The sequence below is a fragment of the Tamandua tetradactyla genome, chromosome 1 (genome assembly GCF_023851605.1).
Source record: "Tamandua tetradactyla isolate mTamTet1 chromosome 1, mTamTet1.pri, whole genome shotgun sequence".
Lineage (NCBI taxonomy): Eukaryota > Metazoa > Chordata > Mammalia > Pilosa > Myrmecophagidae > Tamandua > Tamandua tetradactyla.
In genome coordinates, this window is record NC_135327.1 from 174,963,627 (window position 1) to 174,982,994 (window position 19,368).

The 19,368-nt window shown below is 35.3% G+C and overlaps 1 protein-coding gene across 1 annotated transcript in view; it reads right to left on the reverse strand.

Moving 5' to 3' along the window:
- The window catches only part of CHCHD3 (coiled-coil-helix-coiled-coil-helix domain containing 3), a 352,306-nt gene that overhangs the window by 105,897 nt on the left and 227,041 nt on the right, over nt 1-19,368 (reverse strand). Inside the window, exon 5 of the mRNA XM_077136125.1 lies at nt 16,447-16,530. Within this exon, the coding sequence (XP_076992240.1) occupies nt 16,447-16,530 (84 nt within the window). The remainder of the gene's footprint in view (nt 1-16,446; nt 16,531-19,368) is intronic.

A 19,368-nucleotide genomic window follows, 5' to 3' on the forward strand; every position in this document is an offset into this window, starting at 1 on the left:
TTATACACGTATTTTCACATGTATTATTTTATCTCAACACCCCCAAGGAAATATGTTATGAATACCACTTCACAGATGAGAAATCTGAGTGTCAAACAAGTTATGTGACCTTTACAAGGACACAGCTAATAAGTAGGAGGTTTAATATCTGAATCCATATTCATTTGTCTTTGATGCCATTATTTTGTATTTATCTTGAGAGCCTTTGTGGGAGGGGCTCCAATATATTTTTGGTGTACTCCAGAATCATCTAAACCTTATTCTCCCTAAGATTCGGGGGTTATTGTTAATAAGCATGCAATTATGAAATGACCAAGAGACAAACATTTGGGAATTACTGATTTACAGTACTGTGGGAGTCTGAAAACTAGCAACTATAATAAATAAGCAAGGTAGCTCTTCTTTCCTCTGATGGAACAAATCACGTGAGTGACAAGAAAATCTCATTACTTGTTTATAATAATTAATTGAAAAACGTATCTGTTTTTCAGATACGTTTGTATCTGAACATAGTCTGTTTTATCCCATGACATCAACAAAGCAGGTATAATTTAATTCCTTGCTTGCTTGATTTTCATAAAACTTAAGGAATGGTATCCAAAATATTAATTTTACTTAGTTACCCTCTGCAATATTTGGGAGCGCCATCCTAACACAAATCAATGCTAGGAACCTAAAAAGACAAATACTCATAGACTTGCTTAGAATTTATCTGATGAGACAATAATGACTAATAAATAAAGCCCTTCCACAACAAGTTAACTTGTTCGGATTAACTCAGGGTCAATCCCATTCTCAAACTACTACGTTTCAGTTCTGTTGAAAAATTATAGTTCTGTACGAGATAAATGTTAAAGCTCCAAGTGGCAATAACATCTGTGTATAAAATATTGCATTCTATTAATGTATTATATGGTTGTTTTATAAATGTTTGATTTTAATAGTCAGTTGGCATAGGCTGAAAACATCAGCAATCTTGTTTTGTTGTATGGTAAACCTTGAAAAACAGAATTTCAGCAAAATCACTGTTTCCATTTGGCTACTTCTAAAGTAATATTCTTTCAAAACCTATCTTTTTACATGCTTACTCTTCATATAGCTAGAGTATAACTGATATTTCTCCAAATTCAGTTCGTATAACTTGCATCCCTATTTAGACTAGAATACCTACTTTTTGTCTTTCTGGCATTATTACTTTGGGAAATGAGTTCAGGGTCAAATCCAAATGATAAATAATCTTTTAACACACCCAACAGAGAAATGGTTGTCTGACTTTAATTACATGCTATTGAATTTTAACAAATAGTCCTAGTATGACTGCCAAATTTCTACAATTTAGAGCAACTATACCATGAGAGAACAGACAGTTCACAATTATGATGCCATATTTTCCTTGAACTACAGAAATACTCATTGTAGTTTTCGTTACATTTTAATTTTAATGATAGTTAAGTACGCAGACAGACTTATCTTATCAACACATGGATTGCCTACTGTGATAGCCTGACTTATGTACCCCAACATGTTCTTACTCTTAATTCAAGTCCCTGTAAGTGTACACCCATTTTAAACAGAACCTTGTGAAGATGTTATTTTTAGTTAAAGTGTTGTCAACTAAACCAGCTGAGTCCTAATGTGGATTACTGGAGGCCTTAAAAAGAAAAGCCAGATGGACATTATACATGATGCCCAACGAAGGGAGTGGACTGAAGGGTGCCCTGACTGAGAAGAAGACTGGTGAACAATGGTATATACATGATTGAATATTGTGCTGCTAGAAAAGGAACAACGTCATGAGGCACGCAACATTGTGAATGAAACTGTAGGACATTTGGTGAGGAAAAATAAGCCAGAAACACAGGAACAAATATTGTATGTTCTCATTTAGAAAGCACTTGTAAGAAAACTGGGGCCTAGATTGTAAGCTCTTATAGCAGTCACATTTAGTCCAGAGTGGTAATTGTTATTTCTGGATTTTGAGGGGTTGTTTTATATGTGTAGCCTGGTATTTAGAGATAAGAACGAAGCCGACCAGGTCAGGATTAAGGTAATCTAGAATACAGGGGTAAAGAAGATATTGTCTGTATTTTAGAACTTCTCACCGACTCTTTGCGACCAAAGGAAGAAAGGTTTATTTTGTCCAGAACCCGAATTTTCTGTAGTACATAATCTAACTCAACCTGTCTGGACAGATCATTTAAACAATACAAAGGGAGCACAGAATCAGAATGAGGGCTTTAATCCTGTATAGCTTAATGTAATGCCTGGATATATCCGAGAGTTTATTAAACAAATAATCAAAAAGTATTGCCCAAGTCCCTTGAGGATGGGAGAAAAAATACGGAACTATTGAACTTTACCATGGAGGAAACCCTGGATACTGTGTCAAACATTAGGGATCCCCAAATTAACAGGCCAAGTCCTTGATCTTGAGGCTTGCTCTTTGAAGTTTATGTATGTAACAGAGACGTTTAGCCTACCTACACATATGCCTAAAAGACACCTCTAGAGGACCTCGTTTGTTGCTCTGATGTGGCCTCTCTATCTCTAAGCAAACCCTGTGAGTCAAATCATTGCTCTCCCCCTTACATGGGACATGACATACAGGGATGAAAGTCTCCCAGGTGGCTTGGGAAATGACTCCCAGGGATGAGCTCAGCCCTGGCACCATGGGATCTACAATGCCATCCTGATGAAAAGGGGGAAAATAAGTATAACTAATGAGGTATCAGTGGCTGAGAGAGTTCAAATAGAGTCAAGAGGCTACTCTGGAGGTCACTCTTACTCAAGCTTCAGTTAGACATCGTTACCTATCATAGCTTGCCAAACCCCAACTAAAACCATTCCTGCCAATTCTAAAGAACAGCTACAGATTTATATATGATTCTACAAAGGTTCCATGCATTAGGGTAACTTTCCAGAAACCTATAAACTCTAGATGGGGCCCTTAACCAGATAAGTCCTGAACTGCAGAGGGGCCAGTCTTTCCAGAACATCAATTAGTTTCATCTCCCTATGCCATATTATAGATAGCCCCTTCCAACATGAAAAAGTTAGAATGGGCATAGCCCAAATACCCTTTAAGACTGGGAGAAAGGTCAAAGGTGATGGTGGAGTTATATAGAAAAGGTAGGGTTTAACAAATGAGTAAGATTGCTGATTTATTATACTGATATTTCTTTTAGTCTCCAATATCTTAGAGCAGCTAGAAGTAGAAACTTAAAATGGTGGAACTGTAACCCACACCAAACTCTGAAATCTGTTCTACAACTAATTGTTGCAATGACATTAGAAACCACTGAGTGTACATTTTAGATGATTACACGTAATGTAAATAGGTAATATATATCAATAAAAAAAAAGAGAGATACCAGAAGGCAGCAGAAACCACAAAAGCAGGTAGAAAGGAGAGGATATCATCATGTGAAGTAGGGTGGAGATGCAATCAAGGAAAGCCACAGATTATAGTAAACCAGCAACATAATACTACCGATGCCAGAAAGAAGCAAACCTTCTAGTTTTCAAAAGCATGAGACAGAAAATTCCCATTGTTTAAACCAAAACTAGTACGTGGTATTTCTGATAGTGGCTCGGCAAACCAAGACACCTAGTCAAGGAGATAATTTAAGGATATTTTCTCTCAGCCATGACCTACTCTTCCCACATTTCTGTTTTCACTCTCTACCCCAAATCATGAAAGTCCATCTAGGCAAGGGAGAAACTGAGTTCTGACTGTGTTCTAGAAATACTAATTTTAACAGGAGGTAATAGACCCCTTCATTAAGGAGTGATAAGATATCGGAGGTAAACTATGTCTGATTTAGTAGTTTCCTGTGTCACAGGCACCATGCATGGTGCCTGCACATATAGGTATTCAACATTCTCTACCATGGGGATGTCCATCAGAGAGAGAGAAATGGGCAAAGAGGAAGAAAGTATAGGCTTTCCTAGTGAGGAACTCTGAAGCAGTAGAGAGAAAAGAGCACGGCCATAATGAAAGTTAAAAAGCAGAAGTGGCTTAAGGATGGTCAAATGAGTGCTTCATTGACTAAGTCTTTTTAACTACTCCGATTAATTATGGGACAGACCCTAGCGAAGCTACTGAGTTTAAGTTAAATAGTTCTAGGATATAAGAAATATCTTTGGCCTTAAACTAGAGAGTTGATATAATGTATGCATAAGTTAGGTCTTACAACAGAAAGTGACAGTAAACTCATGTTTGTGTGACTATAACTAATCTAAATTAGGCCTCATGGGAGTTTAACAGTCTATCATGGGTCACACAAGAGAAGGTGTTACTGAGGAGAAAGGGGCAAATCTGGCTGCACCACCTGGGAAACCAGGACAAGTTACTGAATATCTATGAAACTCAACAACAAAAACAATGATGTTGGATAGGGAAGAGAAGAAATATCTCTTCTTTTGTTCTGGGAATAAAATACAATATTGTGTTAATTCATTTAATGCAGTATCCGATTTATAATAATACCTCAATAAATTATAGCTATCTTGAAGAAGATGCTGTTGATACATTTTTCAGTCAACAGCCTTGGAACAGCAAGGATGTCCACAGTGCACAGTGACTAAGAGTATTTCCACCCAAAGACAGGTTTTGGGATGACAAATGAAGTTGGGAATTCTATTTAGGACTGGAATTATGAATAAAATTGGTAACCCTCCAGAAAAAAAAAAAAGCCATGTAAAAGTAATAGATAAGAATATCACTTATGCTATGATTAAATTCACATCAAGCATTTTCTTAAGTATTTTCTTCTCTGATGTTTATTTAATTTGGTATAAATAAGGTACACAATTGCATTGGTGTGCAATGGCATGACTGGAGCAGAAGGACTTACCTGACTCTCTGGGAAAACCTGCATGTTGAGTTACCAAAGGTAAGGTGCACATGAAATGACCTAGAAAGAACCATTTTTTAAGATAAAGCCTTTAACTTGCTGAAAATGCTTTCATTCACTTATTCAACAAATATTTATCAAGTATCTATTATGAAGCTACAGGCACTGTTGTATTCTGGAAATACTGCAGCAAACATACACAGTTCCTGTTCTCAGAGAACTTTCATGAAAACAGTGTCACGAAGCGACAGTGCTGTGACCATGCTATTCTCTCTAGCTCTTAACTCTCTCTGAAGATGAATTAAATTACAGAGCATGTGGTTACTGTCTTCTGTCCAACTTGAAGACGACACATTCTAACTTAAGCTAGCAAACCTGACTATATCCTTGTAAAATAATAAACTCTTTCTGAAGGGTCACAAAAAAATTGAGGCTTGGAAGGAATGGAAGATGGTGATACATCTTTTTCTTGTTCCCTCAGTCCCAGATCTATTCTTAAAGATCTACAATGGTAATTAAATATTTCTCTAATTTGATCATGCTTTTACTGTATTTCATGAATGAGAAGAAAATTCCTATTCAGATCCTAGATCTTTATTGTGGCATTCTGCTGAGATCCTGTGCTGGTTTGAAAGGAAGTATGCCCCCTAAGAAAAGCCATGTTTTAATATAAATCCCTTTTCATAAAGGTAGAATAATCTCTATTCAATACTGTATGTTTGAAACTGTAATGAGAATTTCCCTGGATGGATGCTTTTGACTGGATTAGGGGATGACATGTCTCCACCCATTTGGGTGGGTCTTGATTGGTTTATTGGAGTCCTATAAAAGAGGAAATATTTTGGAGAATGAGAAATTCAGAGAGAGCAACACTACGAAGCAGAGAATCCACCAGCCAGCAACCTTTGGAGATGAAGAAAGAAAATGCCTCCCGGGGAGCTTCATGAAACCAGAAGCCAGGAGAAGAAGCTAGCAGATGATACCTTGCTTGCCATGTGCCCTTCCAGCTGAGAGAGAAACTGTGACTATGTTTGCCATGTGCCCTTCCAGCTGAGAGAGAAACGTTGAACGTCGTCGGCCTTCTTGCACCAAGGTATCTTTCCCTAGATGCCTTTGATTGGACATTTCTATAGACCTGTTTTAATTGGGATATTTTCTCAGCCTTAGAACTGTAAACTGGTACTGATTAAATTCCCCTTTTAAAAAGCCATTCTGATTTTGGTATATTGCATTCTGGCAGTTAGCAAACTAGAACAGATCCCATGCCTAATTCTTCAGCTAGGATATATAACTCTTGAGCTAATGGGAATGATTCTGAGAATTGAGGTGGGAGGTCTCCAGTAAAATTCTACCACCCATCACTCCTAATTCTGGGGAGATTGGTATGATGCAGATTTGAATCAGGAATGTGTAAGTTAATACAAAAATGTAATACCCATTATGGGCTATAGTTTTCTCAAAAATGTTTAGAGAGACTAAGGATTATGAAGAAAATTAGGGATAAAAATCACAACCCATTCCAGAGGAACTTTAGAATCATTAGATAGGCCCCTTTCTCATCTTCCTTTTCTTTTGAAATAAAAAGTACAAAAGAAGAGAATTCTAGGACTGCTGCAGGTCCTCAGAAATCCTCAAATTAGGAACTACCAATGAGATTCTCTGGTTTCCCAAACTCTACATCCTAGGATGCAAATCAGGAAGGACTCAAAAAATGTAGGACTGGCACTATATGGGGCACTGCATTTCTCAGAGAGTTTCTCTTCAGGAACGAGTTACTGAATGTTTCTTGAAAGAGATATGATGGTATAAGTATAATGCCGAAATATGGCCAGCAGTAGCCTTTTCTTGGAAGCTCTAAGTAAGTAAGTTCTAAGAAGGACTGAAGTAAAGAACTCTGTTCAACTTAGTTAAGTCGAACATTATTTGGCTATGGAACCCACCCCACTCCCTGATAAACATGTTAATTTAAAATATTTATCCAGTGCCTATCATATGCGAGGCAGTATCCTAGATAATGGAAATAAAGTGATGACCAAAGAGGAAACAGTTCTGGTCTTCGTGGAACTTGGATATTTAATTATTTTATTTTCAGAAAGAGCTGCTTGAGACAATCAAAAATTCTCTTTATCTGAGAATTTAACCTGACAGATCTCTCCAACCCACTAAATGCCCCTCCAAATGCCATGATCTTTAGACTTTTAAAGGGAAATAGGTAATAGCTGCTCCTAACAAAACACATCTGCTTTGAAATAGTTGGGCATGACCTCTATGGCTCTACCAGGACAAATGAAAACCTCTGTATTAGATGCTAGTGGGTATCTGAGCTGTTTATATTTGTCACTATATCTACATAAAGTGCCCGGCTCACCATAAGAGTTTATGATATGTGGTTTTGAATGAATGGTGAGTGCCAAGGACTCTCTCTAACCCCCAGAAATTCTGATTAAAAACAACCAAGGTTAAACATCCTTTCTTAGTCTCAATGGCCAAATTGGATTTGAGTTCCCTTCATTAAAGGATGATCTCACTGTGCAAAACTGCTTTAGATAGATGCAAAGTTCACGATAGGCACTTATTTGATGATGCTGTGGCCTCTTACTTTGCAAATGTTTTAATGACCAAATATTTCTAACTGAAGCTAATATGTTAAAACATAATCTCTTATAGAGGCATAGTTGTCTTATGGTCAGAATATAAAACTGGGATTGAAGAGCATTTTCAAACCCAGCCCTGAAAATTCCTCTAAAAAATTTCAATATTCATGTAGTTTAGTTTTTCAGGCAGTAAAATAGGGAAATAAGCATTGCCTGATCTGCCTCAATGGAATACATTAAGAATTTATAAACAAGATATCAAGGAGCAAAACAATCACTAATTTCAAAAATTCAAGAGTTTCAGCCTGTTTTCAATCACAAGCACAGGAAACAGAATAACTTCCTAGCTGCAATACTCTATTCAACAATAAGAAAAGATCTCAAAGAAAGGAAAAGGGGTAATAATTGTTTTCCACAAAAGCCTGCTGAGCATCATCAGTTAAAATATACAGAAATCTCTAAAAGTAGAATAAATTTTCCCTGGATTTCATAATGCTTTATTTTGTACCTTGTCTTTGCATATTCAAGTGGCATGCAGTTTTTAAAAGCTGTCATGGTAAACAGAATCTATTTTATTGTTAAGTCTTACAAAAGATAAAGGAAATGCGAAGAGTTGAAAAAGTATGCACCCATACTGGCGGCATCTGAGCACTTACAATCATTACAAGTACTCACAAAAAGGTAATACTGGGCTTTAGTGCTGAACTGTATATTATCTCTTTCTCAGAGCCCTGGGGCTATCACTGCAAAGCACAGTGGTCCATTCTAAGCTCTGAATAGAGAAAAGGAAGAGATCATTAAATTATAATTTCCATGCACAATTGGTACAAGCATTTCCTACCAACAGGATTAATATAAAAGCAAGATTCCAGAATAAAGCTGCTCATCAGAGAGGATGGCAGTTTAGTGTCTTGTAAATTTGATTTCACTGAAAGCCCTGACACATCATAATGGTGAAATCCTATTTACTGCAGCAAGCAGGATGGATAATGCTATTTAATACCTGATGTCAGCTTTGTATTCCAAGTTCTCATCTTACCTTAAGGTTAATACTTTCTGACAGTCTACATGGTAAATAGAGCCCCAAATTAAGTGCTGATCCCATGATTTGCAAATCTTTCTTCCAGAGTTACACAGAATAACTGGCTTTAGTTAACAGGATCATTTTAACAGGAAGCTCTTTTAACAGCTACCCCAGAAAAAATAAGCCTCATATTCTTAAAGCCAGATTTAAAAAGCATTTCAAGGTGTCTAAACCACATCTCCCATTAGAAAATTCAGAGAGGTTAACTGGAAAGTCAATGCATTTAGAAGACTTGTTGAATAATGAATTACGGATAAGACCCATAACCACTACACTGTGTTGATTTTTTTTCTCCAAAGAATGAAATAGGGGTGGGATTTAGGGAGAGCTCATCTTGCTTGCTACTTCTGGAATATCTACAAAAAGAAACTTCTTTTAGGAACACAGGTAAAAATGAAAAATGTGTCAATTATATTAACAAAAGATATGGTGGTACTGGGCCTTTGTAATTTTTCTACCTAACAATTAACATGTAACCTCAATTGTTTCCACTACCATGATTTGACGATGATAAAAACTGCAAGCAACTCAACGTACAAGCTCCAAGTTGCTTTACTGAAACCTCTGTCATTTGTAATGACATTAGAATTAAAAAGTGACATTAGCTTCTAATGCCTTTAACATCTAAGTTTGCTGACCAGAGAACCTCGTCTGTTTCTACAACTCTTGGTAACTGCAGAAATGACAGGTAATCTGCCCTAATTTCAACATGAACGAGAAAACCAATACAAAAATTCCAAGTATCAAAAGAACAATATATCTTTCTAGGTGGACAAGTGCAAACTAGCATAACCGACCCAAGCATATCCACGAGAAGGTTATGCTTTTATCTACTGTGTTAAATCTGCTATAGCACATAGCATTAACAAAGCTAATGCAGTATACTGAGCTATCCAGATGACCTAAAATCATTGATAACAGTTTAGAAAGCACTTGGGGTGGGGGTAGGCAGAGAATATGAAAGGGATTTTTAATCCCATAAGCAAGTTATCTTCCCTCCACCCAAACTGTTTATGTTTAGTATCTCAGATGTCAGTGCTCTGTGATTCTTCCCTGAATTAATCCCCTGAAAAGGCTTGACACAGCTTCACTCACTGAAATATTTTTACAATGACAGATTTCATCTGGTAGTAGAAATGCATAATAATTTCTTCCCATAAGTAGCACACTGGACTGACAATAATCTGTTCTGTTGCCATTTCTCTTTATTATCAAAATTGGCACTACTTTTTCCCCAAGCTTTGCACAGGAGAACACAGAAACAAAGTTACTAATTGACAAAGAAGGAATCAAGAAATCAAAAGGCCAATTAATCAATCACACAGATGAGCCTAATATGCTTTAAGATGCAACAGAAAAATATGCCATCAACTATTAGTGAGAGGCTTTTAAAATCTGCTCAGTTGATGTAAGCATGACCTTAGAATTTAAGGTCCATGAAGCGACAAATTAGAAATAGGATTTTTTTAAATGACAATTTATTTTTCACCATTCTTTTTGCACTGCTCTCTTTGGCTAACTTGTACAATTCCCTTACCCTCTTAATTTTATGGTATTTACTTAGTATGAATGCTAATATCCAATGAAATCAAGAGGAGACTGAAAACTGAAAGCAATCCATCTCACATTACCCTGTTGATCTGAACACTACAACTGTACCTAACTAAGCTCTTGATCTCCCTCAGCTCCTCAAGCCACCAGGGCTTTCATAAACTCTCTTCATGCTGTGCCAAATCCCACCATTCTTAGGAAAGTCAAGAGCAAAATGGATTCAGTAAAGCAAATCAATTCAAGTTCATAACTGAGAAGTTATATATGCAACAAAACACACTCATCATCAAAGACCTCAAGTCCTCAAGATGTCCTGGGAAGTGAGGAGGGGGGTTCTTTATCCTGGAAGATCACTGGGATAACATGGATTCTGCCCTCTAAGATCATAGCTGTGGTCCCGTCTCTCACTTACCTCCCATGATGGTAACAGAAAACGGGGAAACAGACATTTCCGCGAAGACCAAACAAGAGAATATGGAAGCTAAATGAAAGATTGATTCAAACAGTCTATCAAAAGTAATAGAAAGCTTGCTTTCCTTCTAGAAAATGGAATGAAATAACTATTCTTTAACAATACTATGAGCATGTGAGGGCATAAATGAGCACCCCCCAAAAATCTGAGAACTGCCTAAGTGCCTATAAATTTCTTACTTCAAGAGGAAAGAAACACAACTAGATATTAAATTAACCCTTGGGGTATCATGCTGCAGTTGCTAGATAATAAGACCTTGTTTATTTCCTTTTGGTTCCATTTTCCCAGGAAGTGCCAAATCCTGGGGAGGAAATTATGAATTTTGAATACGTAACATTTTTAGGTTATGAGGTAGCATTAATCAAATTATAAGATCAGTACCTAAAAGGCTGTATTATAAGCCAGAGAGAACTAACAAAGCAATGAACCGGATTTAAATTAAGTATAGAACTGACAAATAACAAGATAGCATTGGATAGTAGTTAACAGCTCACGTTATAAACTTTGCTCAAATCCAAATGCATCACTTTTTCGCTGTATATTCTTGGGCAAGTTACTTTAAGTCTTTGATCTTCCTCTAAACAATGGGTGGTTATAGCCTCATAGAGTTGTTTGTGGGGATAAAATGAGATAATCCATGCAAAATGCCTAGCACCACATTAAGGGTCCAATAAATATTACTAACAACTATAATGCTGTTGATGCTATAAACAGTACCAAATATTCTAAATTAAACTTGACTTTCTCAAAGAATAAATTTAAATTTATTAATTAAATTTATTAAATTTAAGAACTATACACTAATTGCCTAGACATAACTTTAATGGTATAACCTTAGTAAACCTAAGATTCATTCAGTTTACAACTACTGTGTTTGTGTCACAGAGATGCAGGAATAAGAGAAATATCTCCTGCCTGTCCTTAAGGAGTTTATAAGATATATGCAAATAATACATTATAATTATATTTAAAAAAATGTGGCATCATAAAGAGAGGTAAAAAGGATTGTAGAAACAGGAAGAACCAAAGAATTAAAATGCAAACTATGTAAAATCCCAAATAAACCCAAAAGTGTCTAAAGTATTCATTAGACACTTCATTAGCTATCTAAAGCTCAAGAAAGACAAGACACCCAATAAAATACTTCAAAACAATTGGTGATTTTCAGTTTATAAAAAGTGTTGATTTTGCATTTAACCCATAGTATTATTTTAATAAATGTTATAATACCAACCTACTAACTCTGGACTATGTTTATTAATCTTTTCATGTTTAATTTAAATAAATAAAGACAAAAGGGCAGGGAGAGGATGGAACGACTGTTAAGAATTCCTTGACGGGTGTGGGGAAGGTACCTTAAAAACACTTGAGGAACCCTTAGAAACTCTGGGCTTCCTCTAATCACGACAACAATCAGGAATTAGTACTTTCCAGGTCTCTTTTTAATTAGACCACACACCTAACTGTGACACTTGTAATGTTCTTAAAAGATAAACGTATACTCTACATCTATGTCAGTGGTATTTGATAAGCTGGCAAGATCTGACTGACTCGGAAACAAGAACTTGAGAAACTTTTCAAATGGTTTTGACCTTTCTTGGTAATTTCTGTTTTGTGAATACTGGTTCTAAAAGGTGAGATCAGTCCAGTTAACTTATTATTCTTTACGCTGATTAGTCCCCACCAGTTTGTGTAAAAGAAAAAATTTTCTCAGAGTCCTAGTGAACTAGCCTATATAAATACCTGGGAGGAAAAACGCTTGAATTATAAGTAATACTTATCTAATTGATGGACTTTATTGAATTGGAGCCAAAATGCAAATCAAGCTGTATCCTAGAACTAAAAATGCTTCACATGTTTCGTGGACTTTGGTTCATGTTCTCAAAAGAAACTTAGATTGAGCCAATGAAAATGAGAAATTAAAGTAATAACATTATGAGTCATCAAAAAGTGATAATATATACAATTATTGTATTTGATAATTTGGTTGATGGACAGATGGTAATATTATCTCACAGATCATCTTTGGAATGATTCTCTGAAAGTCTCATTGATGCCCCTTCTTCATTAATGATATATCACCTGGTATGTAGTTTACAGGTTCATCATTTCATTTGGTTAAAATAGAAAATGTGTGTTTCCATCTACTTTAAAACCACAGACAACCTGATTTCATAGCAACCTGATTCTGCAAGTTATCACAATATTATCTTATAATCGTTATTTTTCCACACATTACGCACTACTGAATTCAGCACTTTTGTATCCTCTAACACACAGCATGTGTAGAATTCCTAATAGAAATTAGTAGACATTGTACTTTTCACTGTCATCACAATACAAAAGAAAACTGTTTCACAATCTTTTACATTAAGCCTAGAAATTGCTTCATCATTAGACATCTGAATATCTCTTAAATATTAGTCCCTGGATAAAATCCAATTGTACAAAATTCAATTTAGTTACTTGAGGAATGGCAGTAAACAGGAATCTATAGAATCGGTAGAAGACACCAGGAAGTTGACTAATACTAAAGTCATTTTATAATTATTAGCATCTTACACACAATGGAAGATATGTAAACATTCTTTAATGGCAACAGCTTGTATTGGTTGAGCTCTTTCCAGTTTTCAATTGGCTTTTACATCCTCCAGCCTATCTGTTCCCCATCCCGCCCCCAACAATCTAGGACAGTGAGCACAGAACATAGTATTATCCCCATTTTACAGATGAAGAACTAGTGACCCCAAGAGATTAGATGGATTGCTAAATCACTTGACGGCAAAGCTAAGTCTCCCAACTCTCAGATCAGATCATCATTCTTTCTACGACATGTTATAAATCTGGAGTTAAGTATTAACTAATAATAGTGTAACTCTCCCAACTTGATGATACTTCTGAGTTCACTGATACTACTCATTTTTCAGTTAAAATTCCTAAGTAACTACTTTCCAGCCTAATCTTCAAAAAGAAAGAAATTATATATCACTGATATAAGACATTAATCACCATGAGATCTGCAACATAGCTTATTTGATCTTCTACCTCATGTTCTACCTGAGGTCATAACACCGTTTACTTGCTGAGTAGATTAGCTTTCTCACCAAAGAACAAAACATCTCCAATCCCTGAATTGTCTCAACCAATTCAGTTAGGTCTATGAGACATAGCGATCAAAGGCAGACTCAAAAGGTACCTAACACAGTACTACCTAAAGTGATGGCAAAGAAAACTATCAATGAGTGGGGAAAAGGCAGATGCGAGTAAATCACTCAAAGAAGTTCACTCTCATTCATGTATTCAACTAATGCTTACTAACTCTATGCAAGGGATGCTGCTCTGGAGGAAGAGAAATAAAATAATAACTATCATTGATTGAGTAGTTACTCTGTGCTAGACACTATTTGGGTGTTTTGTGGAGACTAACTCATTTAACAAATAAATGAGATAAATACTATCGTAGTCTCATTTTATAGCTGAGGAATTCAAAAGTTAAATAAGATTCTCCAAGATGGCTCATGGCAAGTGGGTGGCAGTGTAGGGCTTTGAATCCAAGCAGTCTGATGTCAGAGCCTGTGTTCTACAGACATCTGTAGGCTACAGCCCACTGGCCAAATCCTATTTTTGGCCAGACTCTGATCTAATTCCACAGATACATTAGTGAAGAAAAATTCTACTCTCCAAGAGTTCAAAATTTTCTGTGGCAGGTCATGATAATTTGCTGAACAATAAAAGCAAGAGTAAGGGAGTCCCAGAGTCCCAGAGCTTGCAACCTGCAAGCTAAGAATGCATTTCACATTTTTAAATGGTTGAAAAAAAAAATCAAAAGAACATTTCAGGACTCACCAAATATGAAATTCAAATTTCAGTGACCATAAACTGGAACACAGCCATACTTGGTCATTTACACATTGTCTATGCCTTCTTTCACATTACAATAGTAGAGCTGAACAGTTGCAATAGAGACCATATATGGCCTGCAAGGCCTAAAATATTTATTCTCTGGTACTTTATAGAAAAAGTTTTGCTGACTTCTGCTCTAAACTATTACACCATATGCTTATTTAATATCTCTATTTGGGTGTCTTGAGAGGCATTCCAAATTTAGCATATCCAACATCAAACTCCTGATTTCCTCTAACACCCATATGGCTAGTCTGCCCTTAAACAGTCTTATCTTCCCATTAAGAATCTTCCCTTATGGAAAATCCATCATCTGGTCCTAAAAGCAAAGACCTAGAGTATTTTTGCATTCTTTCCTTCTTTCACTCCTCATTTTCAAAACCATCGGCAAATCCTATCAACGCCACCTTTGAAATATCCAACTACAGTTTATTACTTCCACTGCTACCAGCCTAGTCCAAGTCAGCATACTGCCTCTCTTCTGCATTACTGCCATCACCTCTTTTTAGTTCATTTCTCTTGCTCTTGTCCAAAACCGCAGCTAGAATGTTCTTCTGTTCATGATCTCTCTGATCATCCCAACATGCCTCAAGGCTCAGGCACTGGCTTATTTCCTCAGTACTACAGAGGCCTCCTCTCATCATCGTATTAGACAGGGCCTTTCCTTTTCCACCCAACACCACACCAGCTCTGGGACTCCCTTACTCTTGCTTTTATTGTTCAACAAATTATCATGACCTGTCACAGAAAATTTTGAACTCTTGGAGAGTGGAATTTTTCTTCACTAATATATCTATGGGATTAGATCGGGGTCTGGCCTATATTAGGTGCTCAAGTAAGTTATCTGTTAAATGAATGAAAAAATAGTCCCTACATTCAAGAAGTACTCAGTCTAGTGAGACACAGACATAGGTAAAGTTATGTTTAACATTACAAATAATTGTGCTAAGTGATTTAATAGGCTATTTCATAGCTTTTCCTACATTCTTATCAAATATTCCACTCCAGACAAATCAATTTTGGGGGGGTCTCAATCAAAAGAGAATGCTGGCTTTGTAACTTATGCATAAAATTATTCTAGACAACCAATCTACTTTACTGAATAGGGACATTGAGTAGATATTCAATTTCTCATTCTTAAATTCAGTTTCTTTTTGTTTCAATCTTTTTTTTTTCCATTTTTTTTTAAACATAACATACAAACACAAACATTCTTACCATATGAACATTCCATTCTTGGTATATAATCAATAACTCACAATATCATCACACAGTTGTATATCATCACCATGATCATTTCTTAGAACATTTGCATCAATTCAGAAAAAGAAAACAGAAAAACATTCATACATACTATACCCATACCCCTCCCTCTCACTGACTACTAGTATTTCCATCTACCCAATATATTTTACTTTTGCTTCTACCTTAATTCCCCCCTTCACATTTCTATCAAATTCTAGGACATGTGGTTAACTCAACTAGAGGTACCACCTGTACTGGCTTCCATTCCTTTATTATATACTTTTTTTCTTAAGTCCTGCTCTTCAGCTCCTGTCTACCACTCTTGAAATAGTCATTTCTTAGCTACAAATGCACTAAAACTGAGTTTCCACCAAAACAACATATCCTTTGAAACACTACTATTTCTAAGAACACACTCAAGTTTACTCAACGCCTATGGGATAAAGAATAACTCTCTACTATTTAACAGAGAGGCAATGTAGTTTATAAACACAGACAAATATTTCAGAGCATTGTCAAGTGGTAAAATGCATCTATAAGCCAAGTAACACAACCAAACCAAACACTACCAAAGCAGAAATGGCATTCTCTGAGACAATCACTTACCTGCTTAGTTTCTTCACTTCCCGTACACTTTTTAATTAAGAAAAGCAGTGAAAGTTCTAATTTATTGAATTTTAAATGAATACATGGGTAAGTTGCAGATGTGGTAACAGAATCAATGACAAGAAATAGTCATACCCTTTCCTCCAGTCTAGCCAGCTGCTCTTTGTAGAATGCATCCTGCTTCTTTATTACTCGGTCTTTCTCTTCCAGCTGCTTAGCCTAAAAAAAGAAATGAGGAATATACTATATCAAGAAAAAGCAGCAACAGCAAAGTAAAAGTCAAAATATAAATTGCATTAGAAATAAATATCCTAAGCGCAAGATTTTTGCAATCTATTCGGTCTCTGCTGCAGAAGAGCATTAATAGGATGATGATTACTGTATTTAAACATAAAGAATGAGTCTGCATTGTACTTTTTTTTTTTTTACTGTTAACAGCTGTGTCCCACTTTGTCCAAATATATTTGGAAATGTCAGAATATAGCACATGACAGACTGTTTTACTCAACTACTCTTTCGAAGAGTAATTTCAAGGATTAAAATTTTGTACCATAAAACTCTGATCTTAATCCTGGCATAAGACACGCGGTTATTAGCCTTCTTTCCTGAATAAGAAATGACTATATAACATTTTACACATAAACCTAAGTTTGTGAACCTTTAAATTACCCACTGAAACCAGAATACAAACACATGTATTATTCCATTTCCTCTTTTAAAAAAATAAGTAGTTTTCTTAGGGGGTGGGGAGACTAACTACTATAATTTTTTATGAATAATTTATCTCACTTCTAATAAGAATTTTCTACATTAAAAAACAATAACAAAATAACGATTTCTGAAAAAATAAAAGGGATGACAATTACTTTTTCAAGATAAGTAAAAATTCATTTCTCAAACCACTGTCTGTCTCTCGAATGCTGTGTGAAAGTGACCCTTATTTCTGAGGACAGGGATCTTATATCATTCCAAGTTACCAACATGTGTAACATTAAATTTGGTTCAGTGAATGCTGAATACATGCCTGACTAGGAATTTTAAGAAACGAAACAATTATTTTTGCATTTCCATTTTTGTGCCATATACCATATCCTCTGCAACATGATCAAGTGTTGCCTGGCTGAGGCCATGCCAGGGTGTCTGTCTGCTCGATTATCTGCTAAGCTTAGGTGAACCCACTTGAACATCTGTAAATCACTGTTTTGCTACTTACTTTGGCTTCAATGTCCTGCAGCATGTTGAAAACAAACAATTATTAAACTGTTCAAGAAATGTTTTCCCTAATGTCACAGAGAAATTTCATGAATAGCTACCTAAAACACAAAGAAGGAAATAGGGAAAAAGTGAGAGGATTTGCTTGGGACACACTTAAATGTCACTGTGCTGTTATCATTTGAAAAAACTATCAAAAAGTTCATACTGTTTGAAATCATATAAACATGGAAAAATTAATTTTAAGGTTAGATAAAAATATATTCTTATTCAAGTACATAATCTGTGGTTCCCTGGTACAACACTGTAAAAACCTTATCATTCCACAGGGAATAAAAAAGTAAAAGTAAATGGAACAATAATTTTTAACAGACAAAACTAAGTGTGAAGGAAATATGTATGACTGTTTATACGACCTAAAGAAAAAAGGACCTTTCTAAATTCAACAGACATAAAAAAACTTTAAAGGGAAATATGGAAAAGAATGGACTTATGAGAACTTCCATAAGACAGAAAAAAAAAAAAAAGAAAAACCAAACAAATGACATTAGAAGAAGAAATTCTAATGCATAACTATGAGAATTAATGTTATCAACAAATAGAGCATTTAAAAAAGAAGCCTCCCAAAGTCCCAAAGAAAAACACACAATCAATAAACAGATGGAAAAAATTCAACCTCATAAGAAATCAAGGAATACAAATTAATGAGATCCCATTATTCACCTATCAAAGTAACAAAAATATAAAATAACTCTGTATAAACAATTGCTTATAAATTTTAAAAAGTGAATACAAAGTAAACATATTAAAATTTATAAAAATAATTGCATACAAATATTTAATTGTATATGTGAATATATACTTATTATTGCATTCATACCATGGCTAATTTACTTAGGCATTTAATCCTAGGAATTATTAAGAAGGATACACAAGGATTTCCAGCTTAGGAAATGCAGTCAGCATTATTTAAAGGAACAAAAAGAACTGGGAAAAATAGATGATTGGATAAATAAGAGATAGCCCTACAATACGAAACTGATTATCAAGATTTGGGTGCAGCCATAAATTCAAATATTAAGCATCTGTTAAAAATGGTTTAATAGAACATTTAAATATTTTTAAAACCCAAAATATTAAATGGAGGAAAAACAGGTCATAAAATAGCATGCACAATAAGTTTCTAATTTTGTTTCAGAAATTTGGGGTGCATGTGTGTGGAATTTGGGGTACAAGTGTGTGGTTGAGTGCCTGATTGTGCAGGCATGGAAAACAGAATAACATATGCTGGGATGTTAACAATGGTTATAATATTGCACAATAGGATGTTTTTCTTATTTGAAATGTTCTCTGTTTTCCAAATTTTCTATAATGGAATAGTTATCACTGTTGTGATTATATTTTTACAACTCTAATATCAAATGTTTATCCTTGACTATGAGATGTACAAGTAACAGGGTACTCTAATAGTGGACAATTAAGTAACTATATTAACAACCCCCCAAAATTTGTTTTAGCAACTTGAACAGTTATTTGTGGCATTGAAATTATCTTACCTACCAAACCCTAATTTATTGTTACCTATTTCCCTTTGCCAATCAATATTTATGACATTATTTACCATATCCTTGAAAACACTTATACTCAATAGTATTTTTATTCCATACAGTTTTATAGTGAAATGAAAAAAAAAATGCAAACGCAAAATATAATGGATATTCCGTCATGACTATTTAGAAAACACTAGGTGATAGAATTCAATACTGCAAATATATTGCTTGGGCCTACTGAGGACACTACCCCAGTCAATAAATTGAATTCTGAATAGCTTATTACAGCCTAACT